The following is an 11,326-nucleotide window of genomic DNA, read 5'->3' on the forward strand; positions in this document are numbered from 1 at the left end:
CAGAAATATTCGGAAATTTTCAAGAGTCTTTAATCTTTTGTTATGCAATGCACTCCTGAGCTGAATTGGGGTTCCTCCAACTGCTTTTTGAATAGGGGTGGGGGTGATATTGGTTGCACAGAGAGTTTTCTCTTCAGGCAAATAGATTAGATTAGTTTAGCTTTATTGATTAGCCTATAGACTGTATCAAAATACAATAAAATTACCAATAAAATCCTATTAAAACAATTTAAAATAAGAATAGGTTAAAATACAATAATTAGGGGATAAAATCAGTGGTGGGATTCAATTTTTTTACTACCGGTTCTGTGGGCGTAGCTTGGTGGGCGTGGCAGGGGAAGGATACTGTAAAATCTCCAGTCAGAGGTGGGATTTGCCGGTTCTCCGAACTACTCACAAAAAAATCCGCTACTGGTTCTCCAGAACTGGTCAGAACCTGCTGAATACCACCTCTAGATAAAATACAATAATGTAATACATACATATGTAAAATAGAATAAAATAACATCAAAATTCTATTTCTGTATCACCCCTACAATCTACCCCAAGCAGGCCCATATATGAAGGCCCATATATTCCCTTGATTTTAGTCAGAAATTGTGCTATATTGAATGCAGGGGTGGGCCGCTGGGGGTTTGCAGGGGTTCAGGAAAACCTCTAGCTAAGATTCTGTGCAGTTCAGAGAAACCCCAAATCCTGGCATGGAGGGGGACTCTGTGAGGCTCCCCCACTCTCCATTTTGGCTGCCAGAGGCACCATGGGCTGGTCCTTTGCTATTTCCAGGCCAGCCCCATGGGCCAAATTTAAGCACCCCGTAGGCCAGATGCAACCCGCAGGCCTTGAGTTTGACATCCCTGGTATAAGCCATTGCTGGTCTTCACCATCTGCTCCTAACGTCAAGGTTTAACCTGGCCCTCCATGTTTAACATCCAGTAAAAACTCCTTCAAGCTGAGGTGGAGGAAATGAGGAGATGTCTGTGATGACATCATCAGGCAAGCAATGGGACTTACAATGTGTTTTGGATGTCTTTATGTAATCACGCCCTGTGTGCAGTGATCATCTTATAATGCAAGTGTCATGTTGACATCATCACAGCTTCTTACAGAGCACATGATTCTAGTGACTATGGAACATGAATTCAACTCAAAATACATGATTAGTTTTAAGAATTGGGATAAGAGAGGGGAAATCTTTGAATACAATCAATTTAAGCCCAGGTGATGATTAATTCTTTTTGCTGTTCTGTTTTGTATATCTTACACACCTCTGTGAAGATCCAGAAATGGTGCAGCATACAAGATATGAATCAGTATAAGTATAAAATATTGTAAGCCATAGGATTACCGGATCCTATGCATATCATGAGAAAGATCATGCTGTCTGTAATGAAGACACAAAGGAATGTAGGTATCTAGACTGGTGAGTCTAGAATTCCACCATTCTGCTAGACTTCTTCATTCAAGAGATCCATCCGAGCTTTAGGTAAAGGCTGTCCCACCATACTATTAATCCCTCTGTTTTCTTGCTGGCTACAAAACCTTCGTGTATTGTGATAACGTTGATGAATCTAGCAGGCTCTAATTTCTCTTTGTAATAGGAACAGATGGTGAAGACCAGCAATGGCTTATACAGACACTTGACCCTACAAGCACATAGTGGCTGAATCCATGCATCCTGTATTTACTAGTTGGAGAAAGGTCTAGAGTTTCAAAAGCTTTCAAAGCTCCATTTTGGTTGCTATGGTCCCATCTGGCAATCCAGAAATGAAATCTGAGTCTGGAAAACTTCACTGGGATGGAACACAAGTCAGTACCATAAGCCAGAGCGGGGAGAAGCAAAGCAGGAGAAATGAAATATGCAACCAAGAAGCCATAGGCTTTCAGAAACCATCCATTCAATGATGCATAGTAGTCTATCTCTTCTAGGAACCAGATCAATGCTTCCCAATTCTGGCAAGTTAAGGACGGGTAGATTTCAAATCTCCAGAATATTCAGTAGAGGCTATTTTGGCTGGGAAATTCTGTGAGCTGAAATCCATCCATCTGGAATTTGTCAAGGTTGGAAAATACTGGGCTTGACTACCAATGAGAATCTTACACTCCTAAAATTATATGCATTATTAAATTTCATTCAACCCTTATTTTTATTTTTATTTTCCAGCAAGCCAAAAGTTCAGAGAACTTAAAATTAGAACAACAGAGTTGGAAGGAACCTTGGAGGTCTTCTAGTCCAACTTCCTGCTCAAGTAGGAGACTGTACCGTTTCATATAAATGGTTGTCCAGTCTCTTTTTAAAAGCCTCCAGTGATGGAGCACCCACAATTTCTGAAGGCAAGCTGTTCCACTTGCTTATTGTTCTAGCTGTCAGGAAATTTCTCCTTAGTTCTAGGTTGCTTCTCTTGATTAGTTTACATCCATTGCTTTCCTTCTGGTTCTTTGAAAAATAGATTGATTCCCTCTTCTTTGTGGCAGCCCCTCAGATACTGGAACACTGCTATCGTGTCACCCCAGTCCTTCTTTTCACTAGACTAGCCATACCCAATTCTTGCAACCGTTGTTCACATGTTTTAGCTTTCAGCCCCCTGATCATCTTTGTTGCTCTTCTCTTCTCTTTTATTTCTCCTATAAACCATATTTCACCTGATTCCAGTCCTCTAATCTCAATATCTGTCATTTAACCATTTATAGAATAGTTCCCCTGTTATGAAATAGTCCAAATCTTCTTTTCCTTTAATTTTTAGAGTTAACTTATCCATCTCTGCACATTCCAGAATTTCTTTCCAGTCTTCTATCTTGAAAACCTGTTTGGTGTAGTAGTTAAGGCACCAGGCTAGAAATTGGGAGACTGTGAATCCTAGTCCTGCCTTAGGCAGGAAGCTCGCTTTAGGACCTTGGGCCATTCATTCTCTGTCTGCTTTAGAAATAGTACAGTGACAAACCACTTTTGTAAACATTGCCAAGACAACTGCAGGGGCTCCTCCCAGCGCTTGCCAGGAATCAGGACTGATTCAGAGGAGCAAAAATGGAAAAGAAAGAAGTTAGTTATCTTATCTCCATTGTCCATTATCATTTCCCAGCCTAATGCTCTCCAGATGAGTTGAAGTCCATTTCCCATAATTCCTGGCCAACTTTATTGTTTTACCGGAAACTATGAGAAATATAATTAACACACCTGGAAAGTACTACATTTGACATATCTCAAGGCTGGAAGGACCAATCTAGGGAAGACTATATCATTCTTTGAAGCAAAGGGTTGCAAAATAATGTACATATTCTCTCTCTCTCTCTCTCTCTCTCTCTCTCTCTCTCTCTCTCTCTGCATATGTATGTGTGTGTGTGTGTGTGTGTGTGTGTGTGGTATTCAGCTTTGTTCAGGTATTTTCCCACGTCTTTATAGTTGTGCTTTTAAAGTTGTAGCAACGCTTCAGCTTTAAAAGCACAACATAAAGATGTGGGAAAATACCTGAACAAAGCTGAATACCATACATATAAATACCCACGAAAAAACACACACACACAGAGAGAGAGAGAGAGAGAGAGAGAGAGAGAATATGTACATTTATATGTATATGTATATGTATTTGCATCCTTATGTATGTATTGATATATATGTTCGGGTCTTTTCCCATGTAAGATTGAGAGTATCTTGGCAACAAGGTCCCACTCGCCATCTTCAGGCTCGCACAAGCACGAAGCCGAAAGCTTTATATATATAAATGACCATCAGAGCATTTGTATTTCATATATTATTATTAACACGCTCTGATGCTAAGGAGTTCTACTCCTCCTCCCCACCTGAAAGAAAATCTGTTCCAAATGCAAAACACAAGCAGAGAAGAGGAGTTTCAATTTCAGTTTTTGTTTCACAGCACCAAGCAGCTTTAGTACAGAACAGTTGAGCTAAGCCATGCCCAGGCTCCTTGCTGTCTCCTTGCTCACACAGCAAATACTGTTTCACTTTCCGTATTTCAGTTTCCAAACAGCCCTCAATTCTCTCACATACTGACAGGATGCTAGCCATATGAATACAGATGGATGGTGGTAGGCCGAGGCACAATTTTTCCCCCTTACTTTCCTCCTCAAAAACTAAGCCCGATCACATAGTTTTGTAGTGAAGCACGGGTATAGCGTATACACGCACACACACACACACACACACACACACACACACCTATGTCTATCATCTATCTATATCTATATCTATCATGTAAATATATTTCCCCCTATATAGTTTTAAATATAGATTTATAAAATTCAAGTTGTAAAGTATATTTTGTATAAAATAGAAGCATATTAGTGAGGAGAAAGGAGGAAAGATGGAGAATATCTTACAGAACAAAATATGAATTATGGAGTTTTTGCTCTGTTTTGTTCCAAAGTCAGATGTTTTAGACAACGAAACTAAATTACTTACTTTCTATAAATTCAGTCTCAGATGTTGGCTAAGTTTAATAAAAAAATGAACTGAACGTAATCCTGTCTGCTCAGATCAAATTCTAAATTCATAGCATGATGAGAACTGTGTGACACATGCATGTTATACAGAATAACAGAGTTAGAAGGGACCTTGGAGATCTTCTAGTCCAACCCCTGCTCAAGCAAGAAACCCTATACCATTTCAGTCAAAGGGCTGTCCAGTCTCTTCCTAAAAATCTCCAGTGTTGGAGCATTCACAACTTCCAGAGGCAAGTCGTTCCACTGATTAATTGTTCTGTCAGGCAATTTCTCCTTAGTTCTAGGTTGACTCTTTCCTTGATTAGCTTCTATCCCCATGATGGCGAACGTGGAGTCATTTATGCGGGCATGCGAGCCCCAGCCAAACTTGCCTGCACTGTGCATGCACATGCCTCACAACTGATTTTGGGCCCGTTTGAGGCCTTTTTTGGCCTCCCTGAGGCTCTAGGGAAGCCTCTGCAGCCTCAGGAGGCTGAAAAATGGGCCTTCCGGAAATGCAGGAAGTGCCCATTTTCAGCCTCCGGAGGGCCTCTGGAGGCTGTTTTCACCCTCCCGGGAGTTCGAGGAAAGCCTCTGCAACCTTTGGAGGCTGAAAAATGGGCCTGTTTCAGCACTTGCAGTATTTCAGCCTCCAAAAGCTGCAGAGGCTTCCCTTGAGCCTCCGGGAGGGCAAAAACTGTCTCAAACGAGCCGAAAATCAGCTAGGAGGCACGCACATGCACAGTGCAGGTAAGTTTGGCTGGGGCATGCACAGTGCAAGTAAAGAGGCATGGGGGTGTTGTGCATACATGTTCAGGGGGGTGGGGCACATTGCCTTCTGGATGCTGGCACGCGAGAGCGCATGCGCCAGTGCGTGCGCAATTTTTGGCACAGGAGCCCAAAAAGGTTAGCCACCACTGTTCTATCCATTGCTTCTTAAGGAACGTGGTGGCTCAGTGGCTAAGACGCTGAGCATGTCGATCAGAAAGGTCGGCAGTCCGGCGGTTCGAATCCCTAGCACTGTGTAATGGAGTGAGCTCCCGTTACTTGTCCCAGCTTCTGCCAACCTAGCGGTTCAAAAGCATGTAAAAATGCAAATAGAAAAATAGGGGCCACTTTGGTGGGAAGGTAACAGAGTTCCATGTGCCTTCGGCATTTAGTCATGCTGGCCACATGACCACGGTGACGTCTTCAGACATTGCTGGCTCTTTGGCTTTGTAACAGAGATGAGCACCGTCCCCTAGAGCCGGAAACGACTAGCACGTATGTGCGAGGAGAACCTTTACCTTATTGCTTCTTATTCTGTCTTCTGGAGCTTGGAGGTTGACTCCTTCTTCTTTGTGGAAGCCCCTGAGATATTGGAGTGCTACTATCACCTTACAGTTAATAATAAGGCATTGTTTAATGGGTGGGAGTAAGCCTTCTTTAAGTGTGTCTAAACATATCTAAGTCTGTCAAATCCAGACTTTTAAGATCTTTTTTCCCCCAAATTCCTATGTCTGTATAAATATAAATATAAAGTATAAATATCATGATTTGATTGAGATGAGATAATTAAAATAAAGTTGAGAAAATTAAAAGAGGGGAAAAACTATGTAGAAAATATAAAATGGTAATAAGATATGGAATAGAATATAAAAATGAGCATGAAATTGAGTTTGGTGTCTGTATGAAGAAGTGATAACCTGGGACCATGCTATTTTCAAAAAAGATGTTTTATTTATATTTTGTTTTTGTGAAAACCCAAATAAAACTTTCAACAACAACAACAACAAAAAAGGATTGTGGAAGTTATCCAGATAGTTAACAAAGAGGGATGAAACAACCCCTGGTGTTACTGTTTGTTCTATTTCAATGAGCACAAGATGGCAACTGAGGGTCATTTTAATCTGTATTAATAATACAGAATGGAAAGACTTGCTAAGAAGACAGTAACTGAGAACTTTATGTGTGGAGGCCATAATATTATATTTCTCTATCAAGAGAAGGGGAAGAATGAAGGAAGAAAAAAAGCATTCTCTGATCTGCAGGAAATTTGAAGGATTTATGGATAGGGAAGTGTCATCATTACAGAGGGCTGACCAGAAGTGTTACTCAGCAGATTCTGACCAGTTCTGGAGAACCAATAGCAGAAATTGTGAGTAGTTCGGAGAACCGGCCAATACCACCTCTGACTGGCCCCGCCCCCATCTATTCTCTGTCTCCCAAGGCCCAGCTGATTGGCTGGGTCTTCTTTTGTTGCCCTGCACAGGAGAACAGAGCTGGAAAGCAGGTTAGTGGGGTGGGGAGGGAATGGAGATTTTGCAGTAACCTTCCCTGCCACGCCCACCAAGCTACGGCCACAGAACCGGTAGTTAAAAAATTTTTAATCCCACCACTGGGGCTGCCCCAAGCCTCCAGAACAGTTAGAACCACAACCACACAATCCAGCACAACTAAGGGTACCACACTGGGTAAGGCCAAATTAATGTATTGGCTGGATTCAACAATCTCAAAATTATTCTGTACAAATAGAGTTTCTTTGGATATGTTGAGCAAGATGGTATGTGTGTGTGTGAGAGAGAGTGCTACCCCAAGGATCCATGAGGGGTTTTTATTGAGTTTTTATTGAGCTTTTATTTGATTGTTGGAGGTGGAATTTTTATTGTTTTGTGAGCTGCCCAGGCTGTGGTTACAACAGGGACAGCTATATAATTCATTTAAAAATGAATAAGATAAAAATAATCTTTTGCAGCCTTGTAAATAAGCCAACAGACATTATAAAGCCTCCCGAGAGTCTCGTAATCCAGATCCTGTGTTAGATAGGGCAGAGAAATCTTTTCTTGAGACCAGGATCTAATCTTTACAATTTAACTTTAAAACTGAGCAGGTTACCTGGGCTGGGCCTAATAAGAATAGTTTAGTCTCCACTCTGACCTGGTACAAAATGGAACTTAACATATTGCAAGGAAGTTTGATCTAATGGTTAAGGCACCAGACTAGACGCCAGGAGATTGCGAGTTCTAGTTCCTTCTTAGGCACGAAAGCCAGCTAGGTGACTTTGGCCTAGTCACTCTCTTTCAGCTCACCTCACCTCACCTCACGGAGGGATTGTTGTGGGGAAAATAGGAGGAGGTAGGAAGGTAGGTTCTCCACCTTAAATTATTTATAAAAATAAAAGTAGGAAATAAATGAACGAACAAACAAACAAACAAAGCCATCATTCCCCACAGCAATAGACTTCGGAGCAATACCAACAGGAAGTTGGTAGAAACAAATGGTCCCTTCACTGTTTCATTTTCGTTTATGTCCCCTGAAATGGGCAGAGCCATCCACCTCAACCTCACAAAAAAACCCAGGAAGGGGTCAGAATACTCTGCCTCATCTTTATTGATCTTATGAGATCCACGTTGCCTATGGTTACTGTTAGGAATATAAGTCACCTAACAGGTATTTGGGTTAGAAATATATAAACCAGGATAAACATTTTAGTACTATATCTTTAAGGGAATGCAAGAGCATGCAATTGGGTGTGGTTTCTCAAACAGCCATACGATGGAGCCAGAAACCTGGGTTGTTTAGTTTTAGTCTGAGTCTCAGAAGACACAGCTTCTGAGTCTCTGTTTCCTTCTGTTGGAAAATATTGCCGTTCCTCCATTTCTTCTAATTGACTGATATTACTGGATTTAGTGTAAGTCTGATACTGAACTGTTTTTGACACTGGAATTTGATATTTGGATTATCCCTGGATTGAAAAACTGACTGATTTACCTGTGAATGACTTTTGGACTGCTTATTTTGGACTTTGCTTAAACCTTTCTGGAAGTAAAAACCTACATTTACTGTACAGTGTATCTGTGTGCTCTGTGTGTATTATTCCAACAATACTCTCTATACGTCTCCCTGTATGCGCTCATTCTCCTAACGGGGAATTACCTCAACAGTTACCAAGTGAGTTATTAACTGAAAAGAACCATTGCCATAGCTTGACATAGGTTACAATGTTTGGAAGGTTAAGGAAATAGCATTTGTAGGGCCTTTGACTCAAGAGCAGTAGTGAGACCTGCAAAGCATGGAGTAGATTACAGATGAGACCTGCAAAGTATGGAGTAGTGGATATGTAAACAATCCTGTAAAATTATGCAGACATTAGATGATAGATAGATAAGAGCCTCGGTGGTGCAGTGGTTAGAGTGCACTACTGCAGGCTACTTCTACTGACTGCCAGCTGCCTGCAATTCAAAAGTTCGAATCTCACCAGGATCAAGGTTGACTCAGCCTTTCATCCTTCTGAGGTGGGTAAAATGAGGACCCAGATTGTTGGGGGCAAAAGGCTGACTCTGTAAAGCCGCTTAGAGAGGGCTGTAAAGCACTATGAAGTGGCATATAAGTCTAAGTGCTATTGCTATTGCTAGATGATAGATAGATAGATAGATAGATAGATAGATAGATAGATAGATAGATAGATAGATAGATAGATAGAAGAGAGAGAGAGAGAGAATCGAAAAACATAGCAATGCAGAATTCATATTCTCCATTCCAAAGTTTGGTGGAAGAGGCTAGTCTTAACCTGTTTTTAAAACAAAAACAGAGAAAAAAATGGTAAAGGTTTCCCCTGTCCAGTCATGTCCAACTCTAGGGGGCATTGCTCATCTCAGTTTCATAGCCAAAGGAGCCAGCGTTGTCCAAAGATGCTTCCATGGTCATGTGGCCAGTATGACTCTATATGCCAAGGTACATGGAAGGCTGTTACCTTGCCACGAAAGTGGCACCTTTTAATCCGCTCATTTTTGCATGCTTTCAAACTGCTAGGTGGGTAGGAGGAGGCTGGGGCAGGAATGGGAGCTCATCCCATCACCTGGCGACCCCTGGCCTAAATTATCTTCAGAGTCACCTGAAGGATTTTTCAGTAGAATACTGACATAAAACCAGGAAAGCTTGAGATGAATGTTCTTTACTGAGAACTTTGAACCCACCGCATGTTTTAAATCAAGAGAAACAAAAAGTATACATGCCAGTCCAAAACCGGTGCCCAGTTCTAGAATGATTTCTTTTTCAAATTGAAGGGTGCATATAGTCTTGAAATGTGTCCTTTACATCTGAAAAAGTTTTTCATTTTGGATATCCAAAGCAGAGGTGGTATTCAGAAGGTTCTGACCAGTTCTGGAGAACCGGTAGCAGAAATTTTGAGTAATTTGGAGAACCAGCAAACACCACTCTGACTGGCCCCACCCCCATCTATTCTCCACCTCCCAAGTCCCAGCTGATTGGCTGGGTCTTCTTTTGTTGCCCTGCACAGGAGAACGGAGCTGGAAAGCAGGTTAGTGGGGTGGGGAGGGAATGGGGATTTTGCAGTAACCTTTCCCTGCCATGCCCACCAAGCCACACAATGCCCACCAAGCCACAGCCACAGAACTGGTAGTAAAAAAAATTGAATCCCAACATTGATCCAAAGTTTTGACTTTGTTCCTCTCTCTTTTTCTTTTTCAGGCAATGTGTTTGTGGTTAGCTTGGCCTTGGCGGACTTAGTGGTGGCCTTGTACCCTTATCCTTTAGTCCTCGTTGCCCTTTTTCACAACGGCTGGTCCTTGGGAGAAACACACTGCAAAGCAAGTGGCTTTGTGATGGGATTAAGCGTGATAGGTTCCATCTTCAACATCACCGCCATTGCCATCAACAGGTACTGCTACATTTGCCACAGTTTTGTATACAATAAAGTGTACAGTTGGTCAAACACGATGTTTTATGTCTGCCTTGTCTGGGTTCTCACCGTGGTTGCGACTGTGCCAAACTTTTTCGTTGGCTCTCTCAAGTACGATCAAAGGATCTATTCGTGCACCTTCGCCCAAACAACCAGCTCCTGTTACACCATTGCCGTTGTCATCATCCACTTCATTCTTCCGATCACCATTGTGACCTTCTGCTACTTGAGGATTTGGATTCTGGTGATACGGGTAAGGAGGAAAGTCAAATCAGAATTGAAGCTGAAGATCAAACCAAGTGACTTCCGAAACTTTCTCACCATGTTTGTTGTCTTTGTGATCTTTGCCTTTTGCTGGGCTCCGTTGAACTTAATAGGTCTGGCTGTGGCCATTAATCCTTCAGAAGTAGCACCTAAAATTCCTGAGTGGTTGTTTGTTGTGAGTTACTTCATGGCCTACTTCAACAGTTGCCTTAATGCAATAATCTATGGGTTGCTGAACCAAAATTTTCGGAAGGAATACAAACGAATTCTAATGTCCCTGTGGATTCCCACACTGTTTCATCAGAACCCTTCCAAAGGGGGAGACAGAAATACGGAAGAGCAAACTTTCTCCTGCTTTAAATAATAATGACCAAATTCATACCAGTACGTTGTCAATAGATGAATGTGAATTATAAATGTGTCCCATCGCATGGAATTGAACTGAGTTGTTTGTACATTTGTATGCCTAAATCTTATTCTGCCACTTCATCGTGATCATATGGAATTGAGTTCCTGACAAAAAAGATTCTGTTTACATTTTTATTCACTAGGAACAATTTTTAAAATGGCTTTGGGATTTGGAAAGTAAACTCAAATTTTTTGTTTGTTTGCTTGCTTTAAGTTCAAAAACCTATGTGGGATTTTGATTATATGGACAGAAACAATCACGATCTTCGTTGAGTTTGTCCAAAATATGACTCTCAAAAACCAGAATGTGTCTCTTAGGAAAGAGGAATGAATGTAGTTTAATGACATTATTTTCTTCTTCTTCTTTAATGATGGTTGTGGTGTTTATTTAAACCTCCTTCAGCTGAATGCTGGTTCAGTCTTATATAGTATTAAAAGAGTAAAATGGGAATAGCAATGTCTATTCCTCAGAGTTGACTTAATTATTGTTTATTATTTATTCATTAAATGTATGTTCCACCCATCTCATTGTCAAATGAC

General features: G+C 41.3%; 1 protein-coding gene across 1 annotated transcript in view; it reads left to right on the forward strand.

The window, feature by feature from the left end:
• MTNR1B (melatonin receptor 1B) overlaps window positions 1-10,942 on the forward strand; it is a 31,744-nt gene extending 20,802 nt beyond the window's left edge. Inside the window, exon 2 of the mRNA XM_087966144.1 lies at window positions 9,904-10,942. Coding sequence (XP_087822270.1) covers window positions 9,904-10,742 — 839 coding nt within the window. The 3' untranslated portion in view covers window positions 10,743-10,942. The remainder of the gene's footprint in view (window positions 1-9,903) is intronic.
• The last annotated feature ends 384 nt before the right edge of the window (window positions 10,943-11,326 follow it).

This window comes from Notechis scutatus, chromosome 5 (genome assembly GCF_049901735.1).
Source record: "Notechis scutatus isolate UNSWTSFEM ecotype Mainland chromosome 5, rNotScu1.2, whole genome shotgun sequence".
In the NCBI taxonomy this organism is placed as follows: domain Eukaryota; kingdom Metazoa; phylum Chordata; class Lepidosauria; order Squamata; family Elapidae; genus Notechis; species Notechis scutatus.